General features: G+C 44.7%; 1 protein-coding gene across 3 annotated transcripts in view; it reads right to left on the bottom strand.

The window, feature by feature from the left end:
• PAG1 (phosphoprotein membrane anchor with glycosphingolipid microdomains 1) overlaps positions 1–16215 on the bottom strand; it is a 60857-nt gene that overhangs the window by 24084 nt on the left and 20558 nt on the right. Inside the window, exons 1-2 of one of the 3 annotated variants that reach the window (XM_055318236.1) lie at positions 8362–8490; positions 262–468 (exon numbers count right to left, since the gene is read on the bottom strand). In XM_055318236.1, coding sequence (XP_055174211.1) covers positions 262–386 — 125 coding nt within the window. In that variant the 5' untranslated portion in view covers positions 387–468; positions 8362–8490. Of the gene's footprint in view, positions 1–261; positions 469–8107; positions 8337–8361; positions 8491–16215 lie in introns of those variants that run through there. The other 2 variants (XM_055318233.1, XM_055318235.1) reach the window with 2 other exon arrangements.

Genomic DNA, 16215 nt, shown 5'->3' with positions numbered 1-16215 from the left:
GCCAGGAATCTTGTTCTGGGAAGTTTCGTACGTAAGCGTTCTTCCAATCTCTCCTCGGCAATATCCGATTAAGATTTTCGTTCAAACTACTAAAAAAATGTCCTGAGATGCTTTACAGTAGAGACGTTAATTTTAACAAAGGGGTTTCTGTGACAACAGAAACAGGCCTACGTAGCGGGATTCCTTTTGTAACGTGCCTTCCCTGTGAGGACCCTTCTGGGTCCAGGGAAGGGGTTATTTTAGGGTTCCAGGGGATCTCACCTGTCACAACTGGAGCACAGGAAGATGAGGAAGCTGATGAGGAAGAATGTGGCCACGGTGGCCAAGCTGCCCCACAGGACGACCTGCACTTGCCCGCTGCTCAGCATGTCCTCCGAGGGTCCCATGGTGGGAGCGGGAGTGGCACAAGCAGAGGGAGCCCGTCAGTCCTTCAGAGGTGGGCACATGGGCGCGGAGTGCTGCGTCCTCCTGCAGAGAGACCACTGGGTTTTATTATTTTTTTTTTACATTAAAAATTTTTTTTGGATTTTTAAAAATTTAAATTCAATTTGCCAACATATAGTCTAACACCTAGTGCTCATCCCATCAAGTTCCCTGCTTAGTGCCCGTCACCCAGTCACCCCCACTCCCAGCCCCTCCCCTTCTGCAAAACTTTGTTTCCAGAGTCAGGAGTCTCTCATGGTTTGTGTCCCTCTCTAATTTTTCCCCACTCTGTTCCCCTCTTTTCCCCTATGATCCCTTTCACTATTTTTTATATTCCCTGTATGAGTGAAACCATATGATGATTGACCTTCTCCAATTGACTCATTTCACTCAGCATAATACCCTCCAGTTCCACCCACATCGAAGCAAATGGTGGGTATTCATCCTTTCTGATGGCTCAGGAATATTCCAGTGTATACACAGACCACATCTTCTTTATCCATTCATCTTTTGATGGACACTGAGGCTCCTTCCACAGTTTGGCTATTGTGGACATGGCTGCTAGAAACATCGAGGTGCAGATGTCCCGGCATTTCACTGCATCTGAATCTTTGGGGTAAATCCCCAGCAGTGCAATTGCTGGCTCGTAGGGCAGGTCTATTTTTAACTCTTTGAGGAACCTCCACACAGTTTTCCAGAGTGGCTGCACCAGTTCACATTCCCACCAACAGTGCAGGAGGGTTCCCCTTTCTCCACATCCTCTCCAACATTTGTTGTTTCCTCTCCTGTTAATTTTCCCCATTCTCACTGGTGTGAGGGGGGATCTCATTGTGGTTTTGATTTGTATTTCCCTGATGGCCAGTGATGCCAAGCACTTTTTTCAAACAACTTCTCACATGAAGTGTGACACAATCTCGTAATGAGCGCATGTCAGGAGGCAGGCTTTGAGCAAAGTTGGGGTGCTGTGTGCAGGGTGTGCTGGGCTCCCCTGGACACCTGCTTCTGGGCAAGTTCCCTTAGTCATCTAGACCTTTTTTTTCCTCATCTCAAAAAGTACAGCAGGAGTGCACAAGTGCCCCCAGGACAGTGTTTGAGGCAGTGGATAGCTTATTATTTTGTTATGTTTGGGGATAGATTCTTAAGGTCTTCAAAAAAATATAAGATTGTATGTATTCCATCGCAAATAAATGCTTATTTGGATTCCCCCTGCTCCCAGGGCACTGTAAAGCATTTACTGTAGCTTTCACAAAAATGCAGTTCACATCTCCTCCCTACCCGCATCTCCCTAGATCCCAAACCTGCTTTTTTTTTTAGAAAGCTAAAGGCCAGTACAATTAATGGAAGAGAATGTTTTTATCTTCACCTTCGTAACTGTTACCTGTTGTATGTGACTATTTTCAGGGCCAGCTTTCACTGAGCTTCTGTGAGTGCTCAGGAAGTACATCTTCCCTTCCCTTTCCCTTTCCCTTTCCTTTCCCTTTTCTTTCTTCTTCTTTTTTTAAAGATTTTATTTATTCATGAGAGACAGAGAAAGAGGCAGAGACATAGGCAGAGGGAGAGGCAGGCTCCCTGTGGGGGAGCCCAATGTGGGACTCGATCCCAGGGCTCTGGGATCACACCCTGAGCCAAAGGCAGATGCTCAACCACTGAGCCACCCAGGCGCCCCCAGGAAGTACATTTTCAAATGAACAGATCAAAGTATGCGCTAAGAATACATACTTCGCCAGCAGTAAATAGGACCTATTTATAAACCACTAGAAGTGAAGCATGAGAGCTGTACTTCGCACATCTTAGTACCTGGCATGTCCTGGGACTCTTGCTAAATGCTTTCTTCATTTAATTGCTCTACCAGCCTGTGAAGAAGGCCCTGCTTGTCCCCATTTCTCAGACAAGAAAGTTGAGTGGCAGAGACATTAAGTTCCCCCGAGATGTCACAGATGTTAAGTGGCAGGTGAGGATGTGAGTCCAGTCATTTCTGACTCCCAAACCTGTAGTCTTAGCCCCTAGAGGAAGCGCCTTCTCAACGGGGGCGACAGCTTGCTCTCTGTTCCAGCTACAAATCCTCCAAATGAAAATGGTCACATGAGTTTTGTGAGATATTTTGAGTTATAGATTTTGAAAAATAGAGCAGTATATTAAAAATAAATGATCATCTGGGAACATACAGGCTTCCAGTTACGGAACGGATAAACAGCAGGAATAAAAGGCCCAGCTCAGGGAACACAGTCAGTCATACTGTAAGAGTACTGCATGGTGACAGATGGGAGCCACCCAGTGCGTGAGCAGAGCATGACATATAGAGAAACTGGACACCTGAAACTAATGTAACATTGTGTCAACTACAGTCAAAAAGTTTTTATTTTTTAATTTTTTATTTATTTTTTTAAAGTTTTGTTTTAAATTAACAACTATCTCTTGCCAGAGAGGCCTTGCTTAAAGAACATCTGCTTTGTTCAATTTTAGAATATTCTAACTTAAAAGGAACAGTCTTAATCTCAAGTTTCGCGAATAAAGTAAGCAAATTACTGTCTTAATCAGAGCTCAAAAATGTTTTTTTCTTGCAAAAGACCGTCCACAGTTATGCTTTCAATCTGCTCCACTGAAAGTGCTCTAAGTACGTCTCGGGAGCACTGCGCTGTCTGCATCAAGCCAGCACCTGGAGGGCTTGGTGCCTAACAGGAGTGTCCCTTGAAAGGGCTTGGAGAATAAGAGCCACCTCGGCAAAGGCAGTGAAACTGGACCAAATCTCCTCCAAGTGAAACACATCGCATGTATCTGAATATTTAAGACTGAAGAACAATACAAAGCTGGAGAAAAAGAAACTTTTACCTATTCAGAGAGTATCCTAGGTGAAGTCCATGTTTTCCTTAGGTCCCTGAATCAACACAAACACTTCCTAATGCTCTGTAAATATATAAGCGTACAGTTTCCTGGGTAATATTGAACACCGTTCTTCCCATGCTGGTTATATATTATGCCTGCAAACAATACACGCATACGCATACCGTAATGGATGGTCAAACTGCTTTGGCATGTTTGCCCCCGGACAGCTATAACTGAATGAAAATAACCACCACTTCTCTTCTGGTTTGTTGAAGCAATGAATAATTCACTTTAAATTTAGACTACAAATTGGCCCTGCCATCAGTTACTAAAATATATTCAAGCAAGCACATAAATCACGGCGACCTATGAATATATTTGAAATAATTTTTTTTTAATATACAGGCCCAAAGCATAACACATTTTAGGAAACACAAACAAAAGAGATCTGTCGTGCAGGCATTTGAGCGTTCCCTCCTTTGTTCACTCATTCACTCAGACAACAGATTTAATCAATGTCTATTTATAAAGTGCCAGATTCCTAGAAAATAGTTTGCTGTGTGAATTATTCAAAAGCCAGATATCCATCCAGCAAACGGGTGTGCAATCTGTAGGACCTTTCTCTTTCTGCACACGTTTCTCGTCTTTTCTCTCTCTCTCTCTCAAAGGGGAAGGCCAGTAGAATACAATGAAGTAGGTGGGGTGCCCAGCCTATCGGAACAGTGTAGGGAAAAAGAGGATGATATCAGATTATTATGAGCTACTGAATGAAAGATGTACCTCAGGGAAAATGTGTCAAAGCTCCAGGCTTCCTCCCCCTTCAACTAAGATTTGTTGAAAAGCTACTAAAAGAACTACTTTTTCCTGGACAAGAATCTCACAAGGGAAAGAATGACTGTCATCGTGTTTCTGAGTCACACTGCGACCCCTGAGGACAAGGGCTCCTGTTGTTTGGGCAGCTTCCACCTGTCTGAAGCCTCTGGGTGGAACTCTTCGGGAGGACCAGGTCACAGCAGTGGTTGGCAGCACACAAGAGCAGCCACCCCTTTAGGGGCCTGGTGGAGGGCAAGGCTTTACACACATATGACCTTCGGACCCTCACAGCAGATCTGAGGGGGGTGGGGGGTGTTATTCCTAGGCTACAGAAAGTCTGCGCCAATTCTTCCTTTCTCTTGTTCTCTTCCCTTTTCTGTTTCCAAATGCTCTTGCCCATTCCTTCTCTGGTCATCTCCTTCCATTTTGGGGTCTTATCTACAGTTAAGATAGATAACTGTGTGCTGTAGATGGGCTGTCCCCCAAGGATGCAGACGCACATAGACTTCCGTTCTCTTTTCTTGGTGGGGTTGAGAGTATGGGCCTTGTGTAGGCCCACAAGACTAGACCTCATGCACTGGTTTCATTGAGGTTAAACGCCATGCTCGGGGCTCAATTTAGTTTGTTCTGAGCAGTGAGGGGATCGGATCGGTGTCTCCCTGTGGCCGGAAGGTTTCTCTCAGGACTAGCAATAACAGGTCAGAATAAGAGGACAAAAAGCACAGTGTTTGGGAAATGAAAAGTCATCCTGAAAAGGAAGGGTTCCTGCCACAATGACAACATCTGCCAGACCAAACACTGTGCCCCTCTACCAACCAAGTTCCACATGGAGAAGATAATCTAAGGTTCCAAAGTCTGTGATACTATTACTGGTCCCCAGGACCACCTTATTTTCCGCGAATGCGTATATCGAGTATGGTTATTTTCTGAGTATCCAGAATGAATCCAAAGCAGTAGGACAATCTGGACACCATGAAAAATTTGGAGCGATCTCTCATTATTTTTTCATGGAGACATTTAAGCCTTTTTCTTTCAATCCTATTCTTACCTGACTCAATAACATTGTGTTCAACTGTGGAATATTATTCCTTCAAAACTTAAAAAATATTTCATTGCCAGACCACATGAGTAAATTATTCTCTGAGTTAACTCAACAGAGGGGAAAGGAACACCATTCACTGTACCTCAAAGAACATTATGGCACCCCAATGCCCACTAAGATGAGTTGCAGAATATCATCATATTCCTGAAAGATTAATAGTTGCGTTATCAATTATTTTTGTTTTAAAATAGACCTCATTATTGGTTGCAGTGATGTACATTCACGGCTGAGACTGTCCCTTAATACAAGTGTGTGATATTGTAAAATAGGCAATGGTACCATCCCCCTGCCCCCACCCCCACTGCTTTTATATAATTCAGTCTAGTGTGGGAACTTGTCATTTGGCCTGAGAAAGGTCAGTGCTTGAGGTTATAGAATTTCCGCTGGGGATCCTCTGAAAGGATCTGAAAAGTTGGTCTGAATAATAATTTTGGACATAATTATTTTGCTCCATAATCTCTTATTCTTTTATATCCATTCATGTTTTTAACCAACATGTGATTCAATAAAAAAAAAACGGATTTTTACTTTAAAAGCAGGTATCGGGATGCTTGGCTGGCTTAGTGGTTGGGCGCCTGCCTTCGGCTCAGGTCATGATCCTGGGATCTGGGATGAGTTCCGCATCAGGTTCCCTGCGGGGAGCCTGCTTCTCCCTCTGCCTGCATCTCTGCCTCTGTCTCTCATGAATAAATAAATAAATCTTAAAAAAAAAAGCAGGTGTCACTATTAACCACAAGGTGGCGGTATGACCCTATTCTCGGCCCCAATCATCAGCCTCCTCAAAGACCCTCATTCTGGCTGTTTGTGCCTTGTGCTAGGTAGGTATTTTGTCTTCATTAGCCTAGACTCTCGGCCCCCAGAATCAATTCCAAGAGAAAAGAAGAAAAAAAAAAACCCGAGATGAAATTAATGAAAGGTGATGACCAAATGACAGCCTTTGGGTTTTTTTTTTTAAATAACACTCTTAACAGGTAGGTGTTCTGATGACAGCAAATTGTGTAAGTAACAGTTTGGTAGAGTTGGGGGATGGCCAGTGAGATTAGGATAGACGGACGGAGGCAGACACCTGAATTCCTCTGAAGCAGGCTTAGGTTGGTAATGATAGTCATTACCATTTTATAGCTGTCCTAGTCAACTCATAATTAAGCATGACAGTCACCACCTCCACTCGTGACCCCTCACTGACAGGCAAAATAAGGAGGGCAGGACCCAACCCCATGGGAATCCCTCCTTCCTGGTCACTACCAGGTGTGGGAACCATGACTTTACGAGCTACAGAACAAACAAATTTAACGATGGCCAAGGAGCCTGTTTCTCTGCTGGGCTCCTGTCCTATGAGGTGCATGGGCAGATGTACAGGCTAAGGTTCGATAAACCCCTCAAAAGAATTCTCAAGTCCCCTGAAAGAGTTTTTGGCTCAAGTATCTCAAGTACTTAAATTCAAGGAGATTTCTCCTCAGATTAAAGAGACCCTGAAATAGGCAAGCCTGCTATGCTGGACTCTGGATGGGCGTGCACCAGGCCTGCGCCAACACAGGGAGCCACTTACATGAATGTTTGCCATCCATTTGCTAAGGCACAAAGGTTCTCTGCCAAATAAGGTAATCCCAAAGATGGCCCTATTGCCTTTTTTTTTCCCTTGGGGTTGGGGTTGGGGAAAATACACCCAAAGAACAGAAGGTGGTGAAGGACTCCAAGGTAAGATTTTCTTGTTTCCAGTTTCTTGAGCTATAAATTTTAAACCATCGCTATGGAGCAATGACTTGGCATTTCTTTCTGCAGCAGCTGAAGAGAAGCACACCACCTATGAGCACAAGAGAAAGGAACCTGGAAGTCTTGTAGACAGCAAATAGATGGGTCCTGCTTTTTTATCCAGTCTGAAACCCTGCGCCTTTGGAACCTGGAAGTCTTTAACGTCACTAACTGACCCTGTTTATCAAGGGCTGCTGCTGAAGGCAGAAAGCCAGGCATTCATTCTAAGAGCCAGTTATAAATCCTTAAGGCCATCTGTCAGTGTAACCTGATTACTTTTTGTATGTACCAAATGTATTGATCCACACGGGAAACGGGAAAGCTGGTCCTTTCAGGGGGAGGGGTCTTGCTTGTCTTCAAAAGTACATTAAACTTACATTACAGAAATCATATAGTTTGTTGCTTATAAAAGCCCCATCGCCATTTTGGTTTTTTGTCTTTAGAAAAGCCAAGAGGTAAGAGACTTTGATGGGTAAGGAATAACTTCTAAGGTTGCTTTTGCTCCTATCCTGACTTGAAGACTAATTTGCAAGGTTAATTTTTTATTTTTTTCAGGATTTTATTTATTTAGTTAGAGCAATGGAGAGGGGGAGAGGAGGGAGGGGCAGAGGGGGAAGGAGAGGGAAAATCTCAAGCAGACTCCATGCTGATCATGACCTGAGCTGAAACCAAGAGTCAGATGCTCAACTGACTGAGCCACTCAGGCGCCCCTCATTTTTTAATTTTTTAATGGTGAATCTCAAGAGAGAGAGAGAGAGAAGAAGGGAGGGTGAGGGAAAGTGAGAGATACTGACCGATTCGTAGAGACCAGGTGAGGTTCACAGGTAAAAGGGCTTCATTTTGCATAAGCAAGTCTTCATGGAAAGTGTGCCATTTGGGCTCTGTGGTCTATCTCTTGGGTCTTGCATGTTTGCTCATCTGATCTAACTTTAAAGTTCCTTGAGGGTGGAGACCTGTCCACCTCATTTTCCACCCTAGTCTCAGCATCTACATAAATTGGAAAATAGGAGGCAATGAAGAAGTTTTTTTACTACACACTTATTTCTGTAGGAAAACCGAGGAGTAAATTCCCGAGCGGACTCTCAAAATGCAAGTTTAATAATTTATAAGGTAAGGGAGAGAAGGAGAACAAAAGAGATGAGCACATCAAGCAAAAAATTAAAAAAATAAGCCAAGTATGTCTTAAGGCAATACCTTAACTCCGGAATAAACACAGCCACCTGGCTTCTTTGTACTGTCACCGAAGCAGCCATCTCTTGAGAATAGTCACAGCGGCGGAAATGTGGGGGTCTGCGTACATGGGTCCTCACCAACTGTAGCAAGCCTCTCAGCCCGGTGGGGGGGGGTCCCACTGGGTCCCCGAGCTTGGTGCTCCTCTGACCCCTTCCCAGCAAGGGCTTTTCATGCCCTCCTGTCTCTTCCCTCCCTCAAAAGGCGCTGGGGCTTACCTGTCTCAAGGGAAAGAGGAGCCTTCACTATTCTGGACTCTCCTTCCCACGGTTTTCATCTGATGAAAGCCTAACTACTCTTTAGATCTCAGTTTAAATGTCACTTCCTTGGAGCAACGTTCCTGATGCTGCACTTCAATCCCCTCCCCCTACACACACACACACACACACACACACACACACACACACTTTAGTTTGGGCCTGTTTTGTAAAAGCTTGTAAAGCTTTTCCCTTCATGGCACTATTCAAAATTGAAATGATGAAGCTCTCTGCTGTCTCGTCTGCTGGTCTAAGTTCCAGAAGGGAGCGCTGTGAACAGACCTACCTGGTTCACAGCTGCAACTCCAGTGTGCGGCACACACTAGGCACTTAATAAATAACCTGAATGAATGAACAGTTGAGTGAACTAATAGATCAGAGGAGAAAAAGCATCCAGGAGGAGGTGAGTATTGACCAGGCCTTCAGAGACAGTAAGGATTAGAAGAAACTGCTCTCTCAGTCTTCTCAAATGGTGTTGAAATTGCACGGGGATGTGAGGAGTTTTTTTTTTTTTTTTTAAGATTTACTTATTTATTTATGAGAGAGAGAAAGAGAGGGAGAGAGAGAGAGAGAGAGAGAGAGAGAGAGAGAGGCAGAGACACAGGAGGAGGGAGAAGCAGGCTCCATGCCAGGAGCCTGACATGGGACTTGATCCCGGGACTCCAGGATCATGCCCTGGGCCAAAGGCAGGAGGTGCTAAACCGCTGAGCCACCCAGGGATCCCACATTGTGGGACGTGAGGAGTTCTAAGTCTGCTTGTCAGACTACCTGACAGATAGATTTCCATTGCACTGCCTCCGTCCCGCCTATGATCACCTTGACTCTACCCACGTAGAGACCTACCACATATCAGTTTTGACTCAAAGGCTTGAAATCAAAGACACTGAAAAAGCCTAAGTGAGTACATGCTATGTGCCAGCCACCTTTCTGCACATTACAATTTTTTCATCCTTCTTGGTGCTCTGGCATAGATGCCACTGTATCTATTTATGGTTGAGGACGCCGAAGCTCGTAGGTAAGTGCCATGTCTAGGGTCACACAGCCATAGGTTTCCTGACTCAGTGTCCCTGGCTCTTTCTACTACAGCGTTGTGCCCCACAATGTGTTCTCAGGGAGTGGGCGGTGGCCCGCCCCATGCTGTTCACAATCCCCAGGTGTCTGCCTGTCTGGGACACAGGAGCCCCATTCTTCTTCTTGGCCATTTTAACTTCCCTCTATCATGACTAGAGGGAAGAATGCTCACTCTCTTCTGGTTTGCTCACTGCTCATTCCCAGCTGTGCATTCATCACGTGTCCTCCTTCCAAGGAATCTAGAAGACTATCTGGCCCTTGCCCCAATGGCTTTGCTGGAATCCTGTGAGGATTTGGTGTTTGCACAAAGGTCAGTTTACCAAGACCAAGACTTCACAGTCCCCCGCAGTTAAGCATTATTTGCATTGTTTTTATTTGACTTCTTAGGCACAGGTTTCAGCCAGGTTCCTTTTCCTAAAAGATGTAACCAAAAACAACCTAAGTTTCTTTGCTGAGAGGTTCCGAAATTTCCTGCTCGACCTAAATGCCTCTCAAATCCTCCATTCATGGCTGGTGATATTTAAATGATGAGATGTATCTTAAGAGCTGGTTGGACTGTGGGTGGACCCCTAATTACAAATGCTGCAGGGTCCATCACGTACCAATTAGCTTGTACCAAGCCCTCACCCTAACCATGCTCTCCCATTGAGACTGCACATCAAAGGGTGCTTCCTCTGGGATAGGGGAACCCTCAACATGGAAGAAGAGGTGCAATTTAAGAGTAGATGGCAATGTAAGTCACGTGCCAGAGGAATCCCATTTTACAGCAGTGGGTTCATCATGAGCTAGAGCAGAGTTAGATTAAGCAGTCAGCTGTCTCTACTGCACGCCAGTCTGATGCATTTCTGCATCCTCCGGGAAGGGCGACTGACTCTGGAGTTAATGTGTTCCCTGGGTGCGGCGAGAACGTGGCTCAACGTGCCACCTAGTGCCTGGTGCACCACGGCCATCTTCCTTCTCATCTTGACTATATTTTTAGAACACTATGAATTCTTTCTTTTTTTTTTAATTTTTTTTATTTTATTTATGACAGGCACACAGTGTGAGAGAGAGAGAGGCAGAGACACAGGCAGAGGGAGAAGCAGGCTCCATGCACCGGGAGCCCGATGTGGAATTTGATCCCGGGTCTCCAGGATCGCGCCCCGGGCCAAAGGCAGGCGCCAAACCGCTGCGCCACCCAGGGATCCCTATGAATTCTATTACAGAATCAGCAGAGAAAATGCTTTTTATTGACTCCTAAAAAACACAATCAGAATCTTCAAAAAAAAGAGAAAAAAAAGAAAAAAACAAAACAACACATCCCTGCAAGTTACTTGCTTCTGTTACTGGGAACTACTCAGGAGGGCTGGGACTAGTTACGTTAGAATATGTCAGAACTTGTATTTAAAATCACAGGTTTGGGGATCCCTGGATGGCTCAGCGGTTTGGCGCCTGCCTTTGGCCCAGGGCACGATCCTGGAGACCCGGGATCGAATCCCACGTTGGGCTCCCAGCATGGAGCCTGCTTCTCCCTCCTCCTGTGTCTCTGCCTCTCTCTCTCTCTCTCTCTATCATAAATAAATAAATCTTAAAAAAAAATTTAAAATCACAGGTTTTCAGGGCTTATCCTCAAGGCTTTCTGCCAGGAGTGGAGTACTCAAGGGCTCTAGAAAATTCTCCTCCTTGCAGAGAAGTGGCAGGACAACGGTTCTAGTAGAACAGAGCTTCTCAAAGGGTGGGAATGACCAGAAACCTTGGTGTCTTCTGGGGACTTGTTAAAAATATAGACTTCTGGGCTTCCCTGAGGCGTATGAATCAGAAAGTTTGGGGTGTGGCCCATAAATCTCTATGTTTTTAAAGATTTATTTATTAAAGACAGAGAGAGAGAGAGAGAGAGAGAGAGAGAGAAAACGCAAGTGGGTGAGGGAGAAAGAGAAGCTGACTCTGCAGGGTTTGATCTCAAGACCCTGAGATCATGATCTTTTTTTTTTTTTTTAATGATAGTCACAGAGAGAGAGAGAGAGAGAGAGAGAGAGAGAGAGAGAGAGAGGGAGGCAGAGACACAGGCAGAGGGATAAGCAGGCTCCATGCACCGGGAGCCCGACGTGGGATTCGATCCCGGGTCTCCAGGATCGCGCCCTGGGCCAAAGGCAGGCGCCAAACCACTGTGCCACCCAGGGATCCCCTGAGATCATGATCTGAGCCAAAATCAAGAGTCGGAAGCTCAACCAACTGAGCCACCCAGGTGTTCCCCATAATCTTTTAATAAGCCCCCTCGGTGACTGTGATGCAGGCTGAAATTTGAGAAGACTATTCTAGAACAGACTTTTATATACCTATAGATCACCTAGGGATCTTGTTAAGGTACAGATTCTGAATTCTGTGTTTCTAACTGGTTCCCAGGTAAGGTCTAGGCTGCTGGCCTGAGGACTACATTTGTAGTAGTACTCGGGTACACGATCATCTTCATTCCAACTAGGGTTGCAGGGTCATCCAGCCAGATCCTTAGTGAACGTTGGTCTTCATCTCATTGAAAGTCATGTGAAGATGAAGTCAGAGCTCCTGTGTCTTAGGACTTTCTTGGTTACCATATGAGTACTCCAGTAAAAGGCAGTTCCTGACTAATCCAGAGTCCCATAAAATGCCAGTGAGTAGACATGTCATTGTCTGCTCTTTTCCACAATATGTTCAACCAAACCAAAACCTCCCATGCCTCTATTTCTCCTGAAAAAAAAAAATGAGGTTTTTTCTCTCTACCATTTTATGAAAGTAGCCAGAAATTCCTCAGGTCTAAAATAAAACTTCAGGGCTTTCCACCCAAAGGGAAATATCGACCCAGCAAGAACATGAAATTCTCAGTGTGATCAATAGTTTCAACTCCCCAGAAAGCATAGTCTTAGTCATTCTCAGGTAAACCTGACAAGGCTGCAGCAGTTATAGGAACATCAGGAGGAAAAATCACAAGCAGCCTTTTCAGTCAGTGTCCAGTGCCAGGAATCAATCCCGACAGCCCCTGCAAAACATCAACTGCTCTTCTGGCAAGCCCACCACTGGACATTGGCAGCAGAGCTAAATTTTGAGTCTATTTTTTTCATCAGCACCTAGCTGGCATATTTATACATTTATAATTCATGTTTATAACAGCTTTTAAATAAAACACAAAGACAAAACTAAAAATATGTAGATGGGCATACACAGGTAATGGAGAGAGAAAAATGCTGCTACTGGAAACTTCTGAAGCCTTTAAAAGGTACATGCCCAAATTTAGGAAGATTTTACAGAGAACACAAGTCTTAAAGGGATCTAATTTCCAACCTCTGTACTTGATAAGCGTGAAGAGGTTCCAAATGCAATAGAACATTCTGGAGAAGTCCTCTGTCTCTATTGTTAATGACGGTCAGCTCTTTGGGTTGGTTTCATCAGTTTCTTAACTATTATCTCTGATATTTCTCACTCTTTAACACAAAGGCACAAAATGTATTTTATTCTGTGACACTCCGTAATTCATTAAAAAAAAAAATTGTGAAATACCTGCTACGTACCAAGCACTGTTTCATCTTGAATATGAGATTACTCGGGTCTGAGGCAATTATATTGCAAAATTCAATATGCAAGTGGAGAAAAATGTTTCGAATTAAGTTCCTAATACAGAGCTACAGTTTGATCAAAGATTTTTTTTTTTAAGCCCATTGTTGAATTCCAAGCACATGAAATCAGAGGGAAACAAAAAGCCACAGGCCCTTTCACTCCTACCATATTGCATTAGTCACAATAATTGTAGCCTGATTCCGTCCGGCTTGATGGCAGAGGCACCGTGGCACTGTCACAGCTGCAGTGCCCTTGGACTGATGCTGTTTCAAGCTGAGAACTGTCCTCAATGTGTCTGGTGGACTGCAGAGCCAGCCTCTGCGTGTTGGCGGGGTGGGAAGGACCACTTCCCCCACATGTGCTCAATCACAGTCAGGGTCAGCCAGTCTCAGGGAACAGGTGAGGTTCTGAGGGTCAGGGAAGGTACCTGCAGAGCTCTGGTGCCTCCCTTACCGAGGGGGAGAAAACTGCTTTCGCTTTAGGGTTAAAAGAAGCTTAAAACACCAAATAGTCACGCAAGCGTTGGCACGTGTACTTAAAAATCTTACCAAGGCAGGGCAGCCCGGGTGGCTCAGCAGTTTAGAGCTGCCTTCACCCCAGGGCGTGATCCTGGAGGCCTTGGGATCGAGTCCCACATTGGGCTCCCTGCATGGAGCCTGCTTCTTCCTCTGCCCGTCTCTGCCTCTCTCTCCTTCTGTCTCTCTCATGAATAAATAAATAAAATCTTTTAAAAAAAATCTTACCAAGGCATAAATGGAACAGAACAGGTCACCTGGTAAGGAACAGAGAGGCAAAGGAGAAGGGTGAGAGGGGTGAGGCCAGAAGGCAGGCACTGCGTGTCTGAGGTACACGCAGGGAAGAGATGTGGGGGCCTTTCCTGTTTTGTTTTTTCCCCTCTGCTTGCCCACTTTCCCTATGGCTGGCCTTAATCCATGGTTACCTTGTGAATTTAAGAACGACATATGTATGTACCTGTCTCCATACTTCAGCACACTTATTTTCCTCTCTTCCTCTGCCCAATTTAGGGAAGGCAAAACCACAGTGATGGGGGTAGGGAAGTGGGTGTAATGGAGGGGCGATATCTTGGGAGACTCCACTCTTACACAACGTGGCCTGACATGACCAGACAGGGAACTCCACACCCAGAACCAATCATGGCCTTCGGGAGAGGTCCACGTCCACTGCAGAGGTGCTCCTAGGCTAGGCAAAGGATCCTGGACTAGATATAAAAGGCAAACGGAGCGAAATATAGGGTTCTGAGGAAAGACCTGGCAGGACAGAACAGTAGCAGACTTCTGAGAGAATGTTTTCTCAGTTTTAAGGGAAGGGTATTTAGACTGTGGCCCTGCTGTATAACCAGTCCTGAGGTATTCAAGAGCCTCAGTTCAATGGCCTCCAGGCCCCTCCATCCATTGGCCTCATCAGCTGTGTAGGCTTTCCTACTCAGGCCATGGGAGAGCACGAGCATGTCCTCCAGAACTCCCTCAAGCCCTGCTTCACAACCCTCCGAGGCACTTGTTGGGGTGCTGATGCCTAAACCTGACCCTCAGATACTCTGATATAATAGAGCTGGAGTGGGGGCCCAAGAATATGTATTTTTAACATGCACCTTAACTGATTCTGAAGTGAGTAGTTCACTGAAAATCCTCAGCTCCGAATTTGTTACGAACCCAGTGGGAATCCAGTGAGGTGGGCATTACTCATCACGCTTTCAAAAGTTCAAAGTCCTCAGAACTGACATGGTATTTGGCCAGGGGAATCATTGTGGGAAGAATCAGGGAAGGATGAGAGGACAGGTTTTTGTAAACATGGTTTCTATAGGCTGTATTGTTTTCATCGGTTCATCCTATCAAAAGAAAAATCTAACCCCGTATTGAGTCCCAGTGTGCAAGAGGTAGTGGATTCCGGGGGAATCCATGGGGGGGATCTCCACAGGGCATCTCCCCTCCTTACAATGTCATACAGCTAATGTGATTATGAGACCTAATGAACTGAAGCTAATGTAATTTTGAAAATCTTCATAGCTAATGAAAACCACGTCTTCTCCCTCCAGATTTCCCATTTTGTCTGTTTGTAAATCATGAATAAAACGGAAGTTACGGTTTGAGGCTGTGTTTATGAAAAATCTTAGTATAACTTGAAGAGTTTTATATTTTGAGTGTTACAGTGGCTTCCAAGTTGAAGGATCACATTTGGAACTCACATTATATGCCACAGTATTAAGAAATGTGTGGGAGAGACCTAGAATATGGGTTCATGACACTGACAATTCAGACACAGCCTTTTCCCCCTGCTGACTTCAAAGCACTCCGTATGTCAAATAGTTAGTGTTGTCACTCTGCCCCAATTTCCATTTTCCCTGGAAAGCAGAGAACAAGAAAAGTCTTCAGATTGCACAGTAAGAGCTATTATCAGGGTACGGCTTTGACATTCCCCCACCCTTCACACTTCTCTATGCCACGTTTTCACCCATGTAGGGGGAAGGAACATTTCAAAGGGATTAAATTGAGAGGTAGGGGAGTAATGTACGGTGGCAAGCTTCACAGGCTGGGACAGGCACATCTTAGGGATGTGTTGTGGTGAGCTCAGGAAAAAGGAGCCAGCCACATCTTCTGAGTGTCCAAGTTACTCAATTTAACTGTATTAAGAAACAGATATTTATGGAGTATATGGTAAAATTATTTACAACTTAAAAATGGAACATTGGAACTCAAATTTTGCACACGGAGTCAAGAATGTGAATCACTCTTCTCTGCCACTGAGACTTTGAGTAGCTCTGTTTGTGTTAAGAGCACAGACCATACCATGGGAGTGGTGCCTCCTTAGTGGTGCGGGGTATGCACTAATGGCTGTACTGGCAGCTCTGGGAACGCATACTGTGGGAAGTGTAACTGTGGGAAATGGAACTGTGGGATTTGATCTTGAGAGGGGCATTGCGTAATTATTTCTCATGCCTCTACTGTAAGAAGACATTAAAAAATATATACTTACATAAGGAACAAGAAGGTATGTTTTCAGACAAAAAAGAAAACTCATAAAAAAATCAAAATAGTGACTGACATCTAGTTATTGCTATTGGGAAAAAAAATCAATAATTATCATTTCAATCCAGTGGATTAAATAATCTAAACCAAGTGACTTCATTCCAGTTCTTTCTGTAAACAATTATTTATAAGA

The sequence above is a fragment of the Nyctereutes procyonoides genome, unplaced genomic scaffold (genome assembly GCF_905146905.1).
Source record: "Nyctereutes procyonoides isolate TBG_1078 unplaced genomic scaffold, NYPRO_anot_genome, whole genome shotgun sequence".
In the NCBI taxonomy this organism is placed as follows: domain Eukaryota; kingdom Metazoa; phylum Chordata; class Mammalia; order Carnivora; family Canidae; genus Nyctereutes; species Nyctereutes procyonoides.
This window is presented reverse-complemented; position numbering and strand designations above follow the sequence as displayed.